At 40.3% G+C, this 16,805-nt stretch overlaps 2 protein-coding genes across 3 annotated transcripts; one reads left to right on the plus strand and one right to left on the minus strand.

Moving 5' to 3' along the window:
• Positions 1-326: 326 nt before the first annotated feature.
• Positions 327-9,505, plus strand: LOC140356375 (AP-2 complex subunit mu-A-like). The gene is made up of 13 exons (XM_072441252.1): positions 327-569; positions 1,844-1,965; positions 4,389-4,654; positions 4,880-4,962; positions 5,162-5,167; positions 5,301-5,436; positions 5,528-5,672; positions 5,837-5,854; positions 6,756-6,875; positions 6,949-7,084; positions 7,185-7,282; positions 7,376-7,487; positions 8,467-9,505. Exons 2-13 carry the CDS (start codon positions 1,892-1,894, stop codon positions 8,599-8,601), a joined length of 1,329 nt encoding a protein of 442 aa, XP_072297353.1. The 5' UTR covers positions 327-569; positions 1,844-1,891; the 3' UTR covers positions 8,602-9,505.
• A 1,105-nt stretch (positions 9,506-10,610) lies between these two features.
• pcyt1aa (phosphate cytidylyltransferase 1A, choline a) lies at positions 10,611-15,618 on the minus strand. 2 transcript variants are annotated; one of them, XM_072441251.1, is made up of 9 exons: positions 15,272-15,618; positions 14,165-14,278; positions 13,662-13,761; positions 13,468-13,581; positions 13,239-13,390; positions 13,076-13,154; positions 12,556-12,698; positions 12,290-12,478; positions 10,611-12,170 (listed from the first exon to the last, which is right to left on the minus strand). In XM_072441251.1, the coding sequence occupies exons 2-9, from the start codon at positions 14,276-14,278 to the stop codon at positions 11,916-11,918; spliced, it is 1,146 nt and encodes a 381-aa protein (XP_072297352.1). In that variant the 5' UTR covers positions 15,272-15,618; the 3' UTR covers positions 10,611-11,915. The 2 variants fall into 2 exon arrangements, with proteins under 2 accessions (XP_072297352.1, XP_072297351.1); XM_072441250.1 differs by having other exon boundaries at positions 13,468-13,584; positions 15,272-15,617.
• Positions 15,619-16,805: the final 1,187 nt, after the last annotated feature.

Here is a 16,805-nt window from a genome sequence, read left to right on the forward strand (position 1 = left end):
GAGTTTTAGCTTCCTGGTATTTGCAACATTTTCCCAGTTAAAAGTTTTATTATAATTTTGAGGTTAGAAAAAAAATTGCTTTTCTCTTTAAAAAAAAGGATGGGAAAATACTAAAACATTTTTACCCTGGTTATGCAAAATTATAGCTCATTTGTGTTCTGAAGTCTGCTATTCCTAAGCATTTATCTGTTAGATCTGTCGTCCGTTAATCAATGATAAATCTGCTCTTGTGTCTGCTTCACTTTGCTTCCAGTCGTCTCCATTCTGGAATATTGAACATTCAGATGACGGCGCATTAGAGGGTCCATAATTAATTTCCCCGTTCAAGTGGCGCTTATCGTTGTAGTGGGGCTTGGGTGCGGTTACACGTCCCTGCTACAGCCGCGCCTTTTCCTGTCAGTGGATGTTTGTACGTAAGGACCACGGCGGTCAGCTGACGGCGATCATCGGAGGAGAAGCCGAGTCGAAGAGCGGAATTGACGGCTGTGTGGATCTGTGGCTCATTGGATCTTGACTTATCCACCACGACCACAGCAGGAGCGGGGCTGTCGGGCTGGATGTGTCATTGGGTGAGTCCGTCCGCAAAGACGCTTGAGCTACACTCTCCACTCGACGTTTGCGGTTCAAATCCGGGGAAATCTTATCATCCCGGGTGAGTGTTAGCCTTAGCCACATTAGCTCCCCTTAAAGCGGATCAAGCTCACGGTGCTCAGCTGACGCGAGTGACCGGAAAAAGCTGACGCGTTTAGTTAAAATTCACGACGCGCAAACAATCGTAAATGGAAATTTGTTTGGATCGTGTTTGTTGTAAATGTTGCGTCTTATTGTGTGTAAATTTGCACTGACGTGGTTTCAGATCTAATTGTACTAAAATATCCATGCTTTTATTTGCAAAGGTTACCCCGTGTTACTCTGCGCACGCTTCACTGCCGCTATGCTAAAGCTAAATTAGCTACCTTTTACCTCGTTATTTCTCCCGTCACTTTGATCTCAGTTGAAGGTCATGTCTCATCAACACCTGTACCAGTTTAAATATGTGAAAGAAATGCATCATACCAGCCGTATGTAGTATTTACCAAGAGAAACGGTAATATGACAAATGTACATTCCGAAATGGCCTTAGTGAGCAGACATCTTGACTTCGGCCAATAAAGGGCGCTTTAATCCCGCTCATCTTTAGTGCACGACATTTTGAGGACTTTTCTTTAATAACTGAATGTTTTTCATTGACTAAAGTGTGCATCGTGGTTTTGTTTACTGCCACCTTGAGTATTTAGATCCACTGTCTTCGAGTAATTACTAATTTGTTCCAGAATCTTCCTCCTTGAAGAGGAGTATTCGCCCACTCAAACTGGGTCACATACACAATGTTGTTTATTGTGCACAATTTATTTTGTTGAACCAAACATGCAAAACACTGGATGATTATGAAAATGTTTGACCAAAGGGACACACTCGGCAATGGCATGTGCATCCTGCCTTAAGTCTGGTGGCAGAGCCATTCACGCAAAGAGTTGGAACAATTTCTTGAGTCTTGCAGAGGAAATGGGATCATCTTGGCGTGTGCTTGAATCACTGAAGACCAGCTGCAGGCACACTCAGGCTGTGATGGTTGTATTAGAGTAGAGGATTTTAAAAGAGGATGTGACTGACAAAGCTTTCCCTGTCCTCTCTGTCACACTCTTATCAGTATCCTTCCTGCTTTCTCACCCATGTTTCATCTCACCCATGTTTCATCTCACCCATGTTTCATCTCACCCATGTTTTATCTAACCCATGTTTTATCTCACCCATGTTTTATCTCACCCATGTTTTATCTCACCCATGTTTTATCTCTCACCAGGCAGGGATTGGTTTAACCATGGCCACTTTGGACTGAGAAACAGCCACAATGATTGGAGGACTGTTCATCTACAACCACAAAGGGGAGGTCCTGATCTCTCGGGTCTACAGAGATGATATTGGGTATGCAGCACAACCATAACACTGTTGCAGCGGCCTTGGTAACTTTTTAGATTACATCATAATCACAACTGTCTGACGTAGTAAGCCTTCCAGTGCACTGTTTTACAAGTGGACTTAATCACAGATTGTTCAATTGGCCTCTGCAAATGTGGGAAATATTGTACAAAGGAAAAGTAGTCCGACAGTAGTAAGGTTCAACAGTCTTTTCATTTAGATTTTAAATTGCATTGCTATACGTCACACTGTGCAGATTACTTTGATTAATGATGTTTTATCTATATTGTATCATCACAGTGTAACCTGGTGCAGTATAGTTGAACTCATTTAGCAGAACATTATTAAATTGGGTCCTCACAATCTCTATTAGCAATTTATTTTGCAAAGTTTGGCATATTTGTTTTATTCAGCTACAAAAGAGCAATCTAATCTAGAATTTACACACAGTTGTTAACATTATATTATTCTCTGGAGAAATGCAGACTAATGTGTAGCTGTATATATCTGGGACATTTAATTAATTAAAAAAAAACTTTTATGTTTATGTGATCCTTAAAGGTGCTATTTTATTCATTATTTAAGCTTACTAGGTTATTGTTGTCTTGCCATGGTATTTAAATGTATTATATTGTGTAGGTTAAACAAGTAAAAAACACTGCTGGGCACAGTGGAAGTAAAAAAAAAGATGATGTCACTAATGACATTTGTTGGCTTTGCAGTGAAGCTAATTTTGCACCGAAATGACCGTAATTTGCCTTGTGAAGTCTTTATTATTTTAACAAGAGACCAATACCAATATTTGCAATAAAGCTCCAGTTTAGGCCAGTTTTTTTGGCTGACCACCTGACTAAAAAGAATTCAGAGCTTTTTTTTTTATAACACTTTAGTGTTTAGGGCACTACATAAAATGTGATTACATTTCTGTCTTCCAAGGTTTGTAGTAAAACGGCATTGTGGTCTTGAACTTATTAGTATAATAAGCAACATTGTCTATAGCAAAGATTCCAGTCCGTGTAGACAATTACTTATTTTTTACCATTTAATTTGAGGAGAAAAAAAAACTTCTAACCTAGTGGCCTTAAAATATTGTTCAAAGAAGTACAAGTTTACATTTCGATACATGTGGTATGAATGGCAAATACAAATGCCACTTCTGTGTGGCTCTTAAATTTGACTATTTGCTGAATGTCCTTCCCTCTTACCCCCATTTCACACTACACTGTCCTGTCTAGTAGAGCCCACAAGCCAAAAAATCTTCAACAATGAAATAGGAAGCTTGTGTTCAGCAAATTTTGTCATAACTGACTCATTAGTTCTGTTCCTTTTTCATTCACACACCTCCATGATTTCTGTTGACACAAACCTAACTGTAATTTATGTTATGTTTCTGCATCTTTGTTACTCTCTAAATGTAGGATACGTGGCGTTAAACATTATGAAGCACAGAGTAACTGTCCCTTTTTCCCACCAGGGAAAAAATGTGTCATCCACAGCAGTCTTGAGTTCAAAGCAGACTTTATTTACATCATGTCATGGTACTCACTGTGTACATGCACGAAAATGTATTGTGCATTTTTGTCTTTCCTTTTACCTCATCCTCTTTTCCTCTCTGTATCACCATTTTACATCATCTGTCCATCTTGGCCCTTGTAGGAATAGGTAAGAGACGATCCAACCTGTCAAGCATGAGCCCTCCCTCTCATGAACTGAACGGTCAGCCCACCCCAGCCCTGAACTGCATGTTGTTGAGCTCCACAATGAACTTCCTCTGAGCATGAATCACCTGTCATTACGATATTCAGGGACATAAACATAAACCAATAAACTGTAAATTGTATCCGCTAATGAATTAATCTGTCACTGCCAGCGGCCTGCAGAGAGCACTGATGCCCACAGCCCGGCTGCGAGAGTAAAGCATGTAGTGAGCATGGGCTCCTCCTGCCTCCTGCCCTTTGGGACAACCTATTTTTCTTCAAAATTTAAATATATTTACCAGTCACAGGACTTAACACTGTTAAGTTCTCAGACTTTCCCAGAGACCTATCCAAGTTGGGTTTGTTTTTCTCTGGTGACGACATCTGCTTTCACAACACTTAAACACTGTCTTTTACAAATCCATGTTAAGCCGGACTCCTTTTCCCACCTTTACACTGTTGTACTTGCCTCATAAGGCGAGCGCAGCCTCAAATTATGCCATTTGTTGCAAAATAAAGAATAGGGTTTGACTCGGTTTATTCTTGGAGAGTTCAGTGGTTTATGCATGGGTGTGACTTTGACAGTTACACTTTATTGCTATGAAGTCTTTCAAAACTACCGTAATACATTGGGGTGTTTATTTTACAGAAATTGAATCAAAAGGTTAGTTTCCAGGAAGCGCATCATGTCTAAAATGTGCTACATTTTGTAATGCAAATCTCTGTCCGCAGACGTAATGCTGTGGATGCGTTCCGTGTAAACGTTATCCATGCCAGGCAACAGGTCCGATCCCCGGTGACCAACATTGCACGTACAAGCTTCTTCCACGTCAAGCGCTCCAACATCTGGTTGGCGGCTGTCACCAAGCAGAATGTCAACGCTGCCATGGTGTTTGAATTCCTCTACAAGATGTGTGACGTGATGACTGCTTACTTTGGCAAGATCAGTGAGGAGAACATTAAGAACAACTTTGTGCTCATCTATGAGCTTCTGGACGGTAAGAACGCCATTCAAACATTTGATTTGTAAGACTTGTTGTTCAATGTAAAACTTCACCAAATTGACCTACTTTTAATGAAGATAATCTACTAGGAACACTAGACAATGCTATTAAAAGACAATTTAAGTTTTACTCCCACTTGTCATTACTAGTGAATCTGTTTACACGTTAAATATACATCAGAAATACAGCTAACCTTATCGGTGTTGTTTGTTCATGCAGAGATCTTGGACTTTGGCTACCCCCAAAACTCCGAAACCGGGGCACTGAAGACCTTTATTACCCAGCAAGGCATCAAGGGCCAGGTATGTCATTAGCTGTAATTGAATGATCTTTTTTAAACTATTACAATCTGTTGAATAGCTTGCTTGCTTGCTTCATAGATGGTTCTGTGTTATGTACCGTACTTTTGAGGATGCTTTATAGTCACATTAACACTGATTTTTTTTTTTTCCTCTTTCTTTCAATTTTTTCACCTGTGCCCTGGGCCGTGTGCTTCCTCAGCATCAGGTAACGTTTGGTGGTCATTCTGTTTGTACTGCAGCACCTGTCCCGGGGGACTATTGGTCCCCTGACAGTTGCTTTGGCCTTTGTCAGTGTGGCCGTTGTATTTGACTCTAAGGTTTCTCTGCTCCCCTCACAGACAAAAGAGGAGCAGTCTCAGATCACCAGCCAGGTGACAGGGCAGATTGGCTGGCGACGTGAGGGCATCAAGTATCGCCGCAATGAGCTGTTCCTGGATGTGCTGGAGAGTGTTAACCTGCTCATGTCCCCACAAGGTCTGAAGCTCACAAATCCCTCCATACACATGCTCCTATTTAAGTTGTATTGTTGTTTTTACTATTTCCATGAAACTGATGTTTTATTTAGGTCAAGTCCTGAGTGCTCACGTGTCGGGCAGAGTAGTGATGAAGAGCTATCTGAGTGGGATGCCAGAGTGCAAATTTGGGATGAATGATAAGATTGTCATCGACAAGCAGGGCAAGGGCGGTGGTTCTGATGACGCAGGGAAGAGGTAGGCCAAATACAACATGAGAACACTTAAGCCCAGTGTCTTTGTGGTGCCTTGTTACTTTCAGCAAGGGAAACGTTGGTGTTCTTTTGTTTTTAATTTTGTTTTCTGTTTGGATGCATCTCTCCTTTCTTTTCCCTCTTTCTTTTCTATGTGCTGTACCTCAGTGATTTAGGGGGAGGAAGGTACTGTATTGAAGTGTCCTCACCCTTCTCTTTGCCCATCCTGAAACACAAACGCACTCCTGTCTGTGTGCCACATCAAACCAAAACATTACTCCAGCCTGAACACTTTGCACTGTAACTCTTCACTTCCAACACACAATTTGGCCTGGTTTACTCGACTCATTGTGCCCCGTTTCTTTTTTGTTTGGCTGGATTGTTTTACAACCCTACACCTACCTGCCTGATCTTTTAACCCATTCCCCAAATCAGGGATGTCAAGATTATTCAGTCAATCGATAATTGTCACATGATGATTTTGTGTAATGTACATAAAGAATTTGAACGGGAGAAGAAGAAAAAATATATACGGTACTTGAAAGCAAAATCGTATAACATGTTTGCTCAAAAAGGAGTGGGATGAAGTAATACTTTTATGAACCCCGGTCCCATAGTATAATCATTCAAACTAGAAATACTAATTGACCATCTTTTTAGAAGCAAAAATGTGTAATTTGAATTCAATCTAGAATTCATAAAGCTAAATATATAGTGCTTTTTATACATTTTCTGTCCCATTAACTACTGTAATACTATCCTTTTTAGAAGGTTTGTTTTCTGGTCACAGATTAGACCAAAGGCAATACAGTGAAAATTAAGGATTTCACTGTTCATGTGTCAATATTAACGTTTCCAAGCAATAATCGTTATACTCTCAAATGTGATATCGTGACATCCCTTTCCCAAACGCGTAACAGCGATTTGTGACTTGGTCTATTACCCAATTAGCCATTAACCTGCAGCAGGGTTTGTGGTGTCTTGGTGCTTGTGTGTGTGACCATGGTTTTGTTGTAAACAACATACTGGTAAAATATTCCTAGTTTGCCTTTTATTAATTGTAGTTTTTGTTTGCCTTTTCTTGCAGCGGGAAGCAGTCCATAGCCATCGACGACTGCACCTTCCACCAGTGCGTGCGCCTCAGTAAGTTCGACTCTGAGCGTAGCATCAGCTTCATCCCTCCTGATGGAGAATATGAGCTCATGAGGTCTGTATAAAAGCTTTTCATATCATCTTTACAGTGAGTTTGTAGTTACTTACTGTTCTATCTACAATTCCAGGTACAGAACCACGAAAGACATCATTCTGCCTTTCCGTGTTATCCCCTTGGTTCGGGAGGTCGGCCGCACCAAATTGGAGGTGAAGGTGGTCATCAAGTCGAACTTTAAACCCTCATTGCTGGCTCAGAAGATTGAGGTAAAGTCTCATTGCTCTTCTGCTCCAACTTGTGAAAATGCTTTTGACATTTTATAGATTTAAGGCACAAATGATGAAGTAACATTTTATTTTATTCCAGGTGCGTATCCCAACACCGCTCAACACCAGCGGCGTGCAGGTGATTTGTATGAAGGGAAAAGCCAAGTACAAGGCCAGTGAGAATGCCATTGTCTGGAAGTAAGCCCAAAGCACCCTTAGTACTTTGATGTGTACTTCAACACTGACACTGTGTCATGCTTCTTTCTGTAACTGTTTTGATGTGTCCTTTAGGATTAAACGCATGGCTGGGATGAAGGAATCTCAGATCAGTGCTGAGATCGAGCTGCTGCCAACCAACGATAAGAAGAAATGGGCCAGGCCTCCGATCTCTATGAACTTTGAGGTATTGCTGAGCAATATGATAAAAATCTATCCCTATTTTTTCTTCTTCTTTGGTGTTTTTATGGCGGTTGGTATCTATAAGTGTTACATTACCACCAGACTTTATTCTTTAGACTCTATTCCAGAGCAGCTTCTTCTTCCATCCTTATTTTTTGTCTCAGATGATGTCATCAGGCCAAGTCACAGGTTAGGTTTGAGCAGTAAAAATAAAGTAGAAGGAGAATTGAAGAATGGAGTCTATTGGATAAAGTCTAAGAATAAAGTCTGGCACTAATGTAACACTTGGATACCAACCTCCATAAAACAACAAGTCTGGAGAATAAAGTCTGGAGAATAAAGTCTGGAGAATAAAGTCTGGAGAATAAAGTCTGGAGAATAAAGTCTGGAGAATAAAGTCTGGAGAATAAAGTCTGGAGGTAGGTAATGTAACCCTTGGATACCAGCCGCCATAAAACGCCATAGAAGAAGCAGAACATGTGCAATTTAAATAAATGCAAAATAGATGGGATCCACAGTGTTGCAATAAAGGTTTCAGACAAGGCTGTAGCATATCTGTGGGTGTAACTTGACCACAAACATTTCTCAATTCTACCTCCAAAATCTATTCTGTTTCAAACCACATGCTTTTACTGAACGGGTTTGTCTGTAGACCTCCATTAAAAAGACCCAAACTGATTGTTGATGACCAGACATAACTGATTTAAAATGTAATTAACTTCCCAGTCCTACTTTGAGGTCAGTATTTCTACATAATTATTATATTTATATTTAACAAACAACAAAAGTAATGGTACACGTAGACTGCCAGACATTATAAATTAAAAGGCATCTGACAATCCCAAAGATCACGTATTAAGAAGACTATCTCTCCACTGCACCTGTTCAGCTTTATTATTCCGTCTGTGTGTAATGAATTAACTGTGTGTGGCCCACATTAGTGCTGACATGCTCTGACTTGTAACCTATGTCTCGTTCTGCAGGTTCCTTTTGCTCCATCCGGGCTGAAGGTTCGTTACTTGAAGGTGTTCGAGTCTAAGCTCAACTACAGTGACCATGACGTCATCAAATGGGTGCGCTACATCGGCCGCTCGGGCATCTATGAAACCCGCTGCTAAGATTATCATCGCCCGGCAGCAAACTGACCACTTTGTCTCATCTCTATTATTTTCTTTGTCACTTTGTGTCTGCCCCTCTACAATCTCTAGAGCCTCTCTAATCCACCCCACATCTTAACTAGTTGTTGGAGATTCATATTACATTGTTTAAAAAGTAAATATGGTATAATGCACAGATATATGCAAAATGTGAACCATTGTAATTGTATACCTTGTAGTGATGAGTAAACGTGTAAAAAAAATAAATGGTGTGAAAGAACTAGACGTGTGATGCAAGAAGCCAGGGGGGTGGCAGGAGGCAGGATATGGGGGCGCTTTAATCTGTTAAATTGGTGTTATGTACCCACCACTATTTCCTCTCCTGTTACCTTTTTAGATAACTTAGTAAAACTTGATTATTTGTAGCTATTGTGATTAAGAGTTAATCATTTTGTCAAGCTGACCCTTTAAATCAAATTGCATTGTTTGTTGCTGTGTTGTGAGGTTTTGTTTCTGAGAAATGGTCAACAAAATCTCAAAAGCTTGTCTGCCATTAAGCAGTATGATCCACACGATGTTTTAAGAGTACAGTATGCTTACAATGAATTTTGTATTGGCCGCAGGAGACGGCGTTAGTTTGGGTCTGAAGAAATGTTGAACATTCCAGGCAGATATGAGGTCTGACCATTGTGCTGTTTTGTTGTGAGCTTTCGAGTGGCTGTGATGCCTCCATCTGTGTCTCAGGCTTTTCCACTCTGGCTTTCTTTGAGTTTCTGCTTGTAGAAAGAGGCACAAAGGGAAGATTGGCATTGGTGGCATGTGTCCACAGTAAAGGGATGTCTCCCCCTGGTGTTTGCCTCATCAGTCTGCTCTTGTTTGTTGCCCTGGTGATCATTCTGTCCAATAAAATCTGACATGTAACCAAGCCCACCGAGTTGGTTTATTATTTAAGGTAATTTGAAACCTACCTTGCAGTCACCTTTATGGTCTGTAGTACAGCAGTACTTTGAGGTTGTATAAGTTGCAACTTGTTCCGGTTGTAGCGCCAGTTACAACTCTTTACGGTACATTATTCAACGTTCTTCTACTGAAAGTGTTTTTCAGACTTCCTATCAGTGATCTGTTCTTTTCTTCTGTATCTGCCTCTGTATCTTCCTGCGTTGGACCAATGACATTTTCCCATGTGGGACAAAGGATTATCTTATCTTAAGATGTTTCTTCTTTGAACAGTGAGAAAGCTAGACCTTTGCTAAAAGTGAGTGTTTCACTGCAGACCATACAATAAACACAAAACATTTGGCCAACATTGTTTAATACACCACTTTGCATTGCCAAAGACTTTAGTAATAACTCAATAAAATTATTAAAACATCATTGGCTAGTGCCATCAGTCTACCTGCAAACCATTTGTAGCAATGTTGTCAAAGTCAGACCCTTCACTGAATTAAGATGGCTAGCCAGGCAAAAATTTCCAGTAAGCACCAAATTGTAGCCTATTTTGTTCAATGCTTCATACCCACCATTGTTACGCTTGTGAACAATGGCATTTCCCCCCCCCCCCCCCCCCCCCCCCCCCCCCCTCAACTTTAAAACCTCGTCAACAGAGGAAGTGATTGTTGACGCAATTACATAGTAGCTTTTTATTCTTAAGTGCGTTTGGAAAACCAGTCTGGGGCAGATCTACCAGTATTGCATAACTTCTTTAAATGGGTGCCGTTTATTTGATTTGAAGTGAGGAGACATTATGAAAAAAACTGAAATGGATGAGATGCGATTTGAGTTGTGCCCATTAAAACAAATGGTTCAATCTTCTTTTGCACTCTACTAGGAAGAGTTAAAGCCTTGGTAATGCATTGCTGTAGTGTGAAAGCATGGTTTGTTTAAAATCTTTACATTTGATGTGCTTCTACCCAATTAAACTCATGGATGTGTAGTCCACTGACCTGTTCTACAGACAGAAAAAGCCCAATCCTACAGCAGACATTTTTCGTGCCGATGATCATAATCACACACAAAATGCTGAGGAAAGATGAACTCTACAAAAATATTTCTGCATTTACATGGGTCACAGTTATGAGATGCCACTGAAACGCCTTGCCTTTCAAAACGTCTCATTTCATCAGCTGGAACAAATATACTCAAGTTATTACATTTGCAAAAAGTTGATTTGTCAATAAATCAACATTGACAGAAAACATTTAAAACATGCCAACAAAGTTTTACACAAAGATTACATACACAGACAAAGCAGACATGTAACACTTAACTCTCAGATTCAACTTGGAATACTGTAGCCTTTATCTGGAGTTTTCTGCTATTAAAAGTCAACTGAATTTCAGTTGTGAACAAAGATAAGGATTATTAAATGCTTAGAGAATGCACCTGAACCGACACACAAGCAAACTAAAAACCTCATGAAGCCCAGCGCACTGACTCTGGTCGAGGTGCTGTCCGTTTTTGGCGAATGCCAAGCATATTCACCTGGTTTCATGCTAGAACACTTGTATAATGACCTGAAAGCTGCTACAGACCACTGCGGTTTTCAGCAAAGATAAACTTCTTGCGGATTCTTTCCGCAGACCCACGACCGCAGTGATGGCAGTGTAACTCAGGCGTGTCCAAACTACGGCCCGGGGCCAAATGCAGACCTCAGACCATTTTTTGTTGGCCCTTCGGCTTCCCTGTTAAGTTGGTCCAAACAACAAAAAAAGTAGTACTTTTAATAGTTATACCAACCTAATATTAATGTTCCAAGTCTTAAAGGGTGTGGAGGCTCATCGAAACTATGTCAAATGCACAATTTCAAATGATTCACTTTGTGATTCGACAAATTCGACATTGTCGGGTTGTTTGTGGCCCTCAGCTCTGTATGAGTTTCAAAATGTGGCCCTCAGTGAAAAAAGTTTGGACACCCCTGGTGTAACTGTAACAGGGCACATTGATTTGAAGCACTGTCTAAGTCTTGAGGGACCTGAACCGCACCCGGACTGGAGTCAGTGTTCACCAGGTGCAAGGGATTCTCTCCCACACCACCTCACCCAATGTGCGCTTTAAACCGAGTGCTCAAGCCCTGCTAATAGAAGAAAAAAACAAAGCTACAGTGCTGACCATAACAATACTGACAGTGACTTAAAAACAGTAAAAAGAAACTGAATCAACTGTAAAGTACTTGCTAAAAAAACCTGTTGATGAGACTTGTTGTCTACAACTTAAGTCATTGTAATATTCAAATGAATTGAAGAATATGAAAATATGTAAGCAGGCGCTTCATGAACCACTCTTGACAGTAAACTAAACCTGCCTTGACGGATTGTGAGAGGACCTCATACATCTCTCTAGTTTTCATCCTCGTTTTCATCCTCGTTGTCATCATCGTCATTATCATCCTCGTCGTCATCTTCACTGATGAGGTACCCCCGGGCCCCGCTGTGGTGGGGACGGGGAGACGGGGGAGGGGACGTCTTACTGAAGAAAGGCAGGCGGAAAGTGGGAGAGGGGGAGCGCTCATCCCGGGTCGGGCTGCTGCTGGGGCTGTGTCTGGGACTAATGGCCTGAAGCATTCGCCCTTTGCCCTCCTTCAGCATGTGTTTCTGCAAATGACACAAGCAGATTCATATGGAAAAGCATTTAGAACACGTGATGGGCCGTTTTAATTGTGCTGCAAATATCTTTACATTATTATATTAAAGAAACTGGAAATATATCTCACCAGTGCTCCTTCAGGGCCAAACATCTGCAGGAAGTTGCCAATGAACTCTCTGGACTTTTCCTCCCACTTCTGGATCAGGTCAATGCTCTTCTCCTCCACTTTTTGCACAAACTCTTTGCTCTTCTCTTCCACGTCACGCACTTTCCTCTTTACCTTGTCCACGCGCTCCTGCAGGTGGTACTTCTTTTCCTAAACCCGGCACACCGACATTGTGCATTTAGTTCAACACTTAAGCATAGTTTAATCGTAATCCTAGGTTTACCCACATTGATGAAGCTAACGTTGAGTTCTTTTGCGGTGTACCCCCTCTGTAGATTCCGTCTCACGTACACGTCATAATCTCGAACGATGCGAGTGATGATGTCAGATGTAGAGATGCCTTCAGTGCGCTGGGTGGGAGCAAACATGCCTGGGACAACAAACACACGCGCAGTGTTGCAACAGGAGCAACTCAAAGTACACTGTAAGGTTGAACAATTTCGTGAAAATATCCAATTCCAATATTTCACAGTATTTCAAGTATTGCAATTATATTTGAGAGATCTATATTTGTAAATCAGCATTTGCCCAGAAGCATTACAATTTGAGAAAAGACCACTAAACTAATACAAGAATCCCACGCATTTGAGAACTTTGTGGAGTTTGTGGGGGTCTTAACAACATCATAATCAAATTCGCAAAAGGTCAATAACTAAAGCCTTTGCGATTCACTAATTGCGACCATAGGAATAGTAATTATGATGTAATTGCGATGAATCTCGCAGCCATAGTTCATTGGCCACTCACCAGCCTCTTTAATATGCTTATACACATCATCGCTGCCAGCCGAAGAGTATGGAATATCATCATGGGCCACAAAATCAATCTGAAAAGACATAACAGTCATTTAACTTTGTCCTTTGTCAAATGTATTGAAGAAGATCTATTGTAGGGATCCTCGTTCACTTACTCTGTGTTTTTTGAGGAACTCTGGCGAAAGTGTCCACGGAGCGTCCCTGACGACCTCATCCACATACCGACAGTGTCTGATGGCGTCATAGCGCTCATCCTCATTCATTACAGTAAATCCCTTGTATTTGTGTGTGAGGTCATCACTGCAAACTTCAAAGAGAAACAAAGTGAAATTCCCACAGATATTTTTTAAACACCTACAGCATTTATTTGGCTGTAACACGTACCTCCAACAATAAGGTGTGTGTTTGGGAAAAGGCATTTGGCTTGCATAAGTGCTCTGGCATGACCTGAATGAAATACGTCAAAGATACCATCTGCATAGACTCGCACTGGTCTTTCTACTGCATAAACAGAAGGCATGTAAATAAACACATATTTTTAGAAAGGCTTTAATAGTGTGCACTGGGATGTGACTCACGGGGCGTCCCTCGCTTGGCTTCCTCCATAGTGACTCTGGCATAGGGCTTTTTGTCAGCTGGTACAAGCTCATCGGCGAAAGGGGCAGGGTGCTTTAAACCCTACAAACAGAAAACATATTACTGTGTTGAAGTGCACACATTTTCTTTGTGTATAATTTTGAAATAATATAAATAATACAATATCCATACACTATTTTATAAACAGAGGTGTCAATTCAGTTTAAAGTTTTGTTCCATAATATAGCTGTCTGGGAGGCGAGAATGTATCATCTTTATTCAATTTCTATATATTTAGCCCCAACTTAGCCATGTTTTGGTCTTGCTTTAGTTTTTATTGTGACACAGACTAGTAAATAAAGATATTTCTAAAATATTACAGATTTTTTGTGTTAGAAGTAAATCCAAATATTGCAATAATATCATTGTTATTGTTATTGTGGTTATTGTTGTTGTTGTTGTTGCTATACTTAACATACTGGTGTACACATCTGACCTGACTCACCACAGTGAATCTGGGGATTTTCCCGAGCCTTTCCCGGTCTTCAGCCTCGCCATTGGATCCTTCTCTTCTTCTTTTTCTGGACAGTAACAGCCCACTGGAGCCTTCAGCCTCCATCTGGGTAAAAAGCCACCAGACAGAATTATTTAGAAGTATTTTCTTTATTATTATAGATCCATCATTTATAAGTTGCATTTACCTACACTTCACATTAACAACATGTGAATAAAATGGTATGCAATTATATATTTAAAATCTCAAAACTTTTACAGATTTACAAATGAGAGGAATGTAAACTCCTTGAATACCTGAATGCCCATTATAACTCCTTAAACAAAGAACATGCGTTCTTTCAGGTTGAGCCAATGCCCCATTCCAGGCATAACACACACCTCCACTCTCCAGACATGATGTGCTCATGTAAACCGGGCCAAGTCTGATACTAGAGGAGTGTAAAAGTGTGTTTTGGCACAATGAGTGCAAAGTTATGTATTGGACGGTCCTGCTGGTGACAGCTACCTGATCCAACAGGGGCCCCTTATGCGGCCCCTCGTCCCTCTGACTGTGTCCTTTAACAGCTGTGCTCTGCAGCCCAGCAGGGACTCACTGACAGGAGAGATTTACACGAACTGCGCGTTATCAAACTGTCTGCCATACTGGAAAACTCATAATAAAAGTATTCTGTCTCAAAACAATGCTCGTGTCTGCCATGTTTAGGAAATATGTGTAATGATAAAGATAAGTACACGAACAGAATAGGAACATCTTGTATGTTCTTATGTCCTGAACTGACAAACGTCATACTTAAGAATGTTCCCAACTTTCTTAAACAACAACGCACTTGAGAGCTTGAAATGCTTGAGTTATAAAAAAAATAATGCTGTAGAGGGTGTATTAATGGTCTGACACATAAATCGTACGTGATCTACTCGGACTAAAGGCTGCATTAAACCAGCGACACAAACAGCTGACTGAGGAGTTGTACCAGATAATACCGTGATATACCAGTTTCATAAGCAAAAGTGCTAAAACCTAACCGAACTTGCCTTTCTCAATCTCGCTTGGAAAAAAGTATGAAATTACATTCGATTGCAAACAGTTCCTTCTTACCGTTCACCTTTCCTCGGATTGCTGCTTTGCAGAAAGTGGGCGGCTTCCAAACCCTGAAGCCTACTTCAGCAGTAAGAGGAAGCTAAAGCGGCTAGCTAAGCGCTAAGAGCTAACCGGAGCTAACTAGCCGACACTTGTGAAGTTAGGTTTTTTTGTTGGCTAACCTCCACCTAGTTAGCTGTGCAACAACACTAAGTTTTCCTCCAATGTGTTGACATGTCTCTTCAACGTGTCCACTAACAGATCTTCTAACTAAGTGAATAACAACAAAAAAAAGCTCAACATGACAGCTTGTACTACAAAGCTGACAGGTCAAAGCGCAAGACTACAGATGCGCCTGCGCACGCGCAGGACTACAAAATCCTCTACTTTTTCCAGCTGAATTGTGGCAGATTGTACACTGAGCACGTACTATGCTGCCCCCTAGCGGCCATGCTCCTCTGCCAGACCATGGAGCCAAGAGCCAGACACCAAGCTTCCGCGATTATATTTCTACAATTTTTTAAACAACTATTTTTCATTAGTCAATCAGAGTGAGTTTAAAAAAAAAAAAAAGAGAGAGAGTAATATAGATATTATAACAATATCATATATATAAAATACATATCAATATCATTTTTGTTTGCAATTATGCAACGTCTTGGCAAAAAACATATATTTAAATTATCTTCATAAACTGTTGCACCATGACACTGCGATATGGCAGTTCTGTCTTTTTCTGCGCCTAAAAAACTTACCCTTTGCTTTAATGTTGACCCAAAATTAGATGTCATATTCCATACTCCAAATTCACACTCATCTTTCCATAGAAAGTCAATGGGAACATTACAGATTTCAGGAAAATATTTAAACTTATCTTACTTAATTTACTTAAAACTTTACACCGTTGATGATCCTTTTGGTTAGTCCTTGTTTTGGTGGCACTTGGAAGACCAAATATTTTACTTGGTAAGAGAAGTATGAGAACCACTAATTTAGGTCTTAACAATGCTGAGGCACATATTCATGTGCAATACTCTGACATAATATCAATCATTTTGGTGCAATATTATCCGTCCATACAATTGCTGTAAATAAGAGTGTTACTATTGTTACTATTATTTTTTTAACTTTTTATTAAGGATATGAGAGCTTTTCTATTAAGAGCGTTTTTTTGTTTTGTTTTTTTTTAAGTTTTCTATAAGTTATCTGTTCTTTGTTGTTTACTTCTGTACCTACTTTATGTTCCCCCCATTGTGGGACAAACAAAGGCTTATATTATCTTATCTTATCTTATCTTAAGCCTTCCTAGCCCATTGTGTGTCTAGGTGGCATTCATCACATAGTGCAAACTGAAATCTATGGTCTATACACAATTCAATAGACATTTTGTTTGCATGTAGTTCCCATGGGGCAAATCCTTCAATATTAGTTTAGCAAAGTTTAATGTTGAGATGGTTAATTTTAGGTTAAGGATCATGTCTAGTTTTAGGTGAGGCATTTAATGTCTCCACAAAGCATGGAAACACCTTGTCAACAAGTTCACTTGTTTGAC

This window comes from Eucyclogobius newberryi, unplaced genomic scaffold (assembly GCF_026437365.1).
Source record: "Eucyclogobius newberryi isolate DKJ021-1_F unplaced genomic scaffold, fEucNew1.0.hap1 SCAF_12, whole genome shotgun sequence".
In the NCBI taxonomy this organism is placed as follows: Eukaryota; Metazoa; Chordata; class Actinopteri; order Gobiiformes; family Gobiidae; genus Eucyclogobius; species Eucyclogobius newberryi.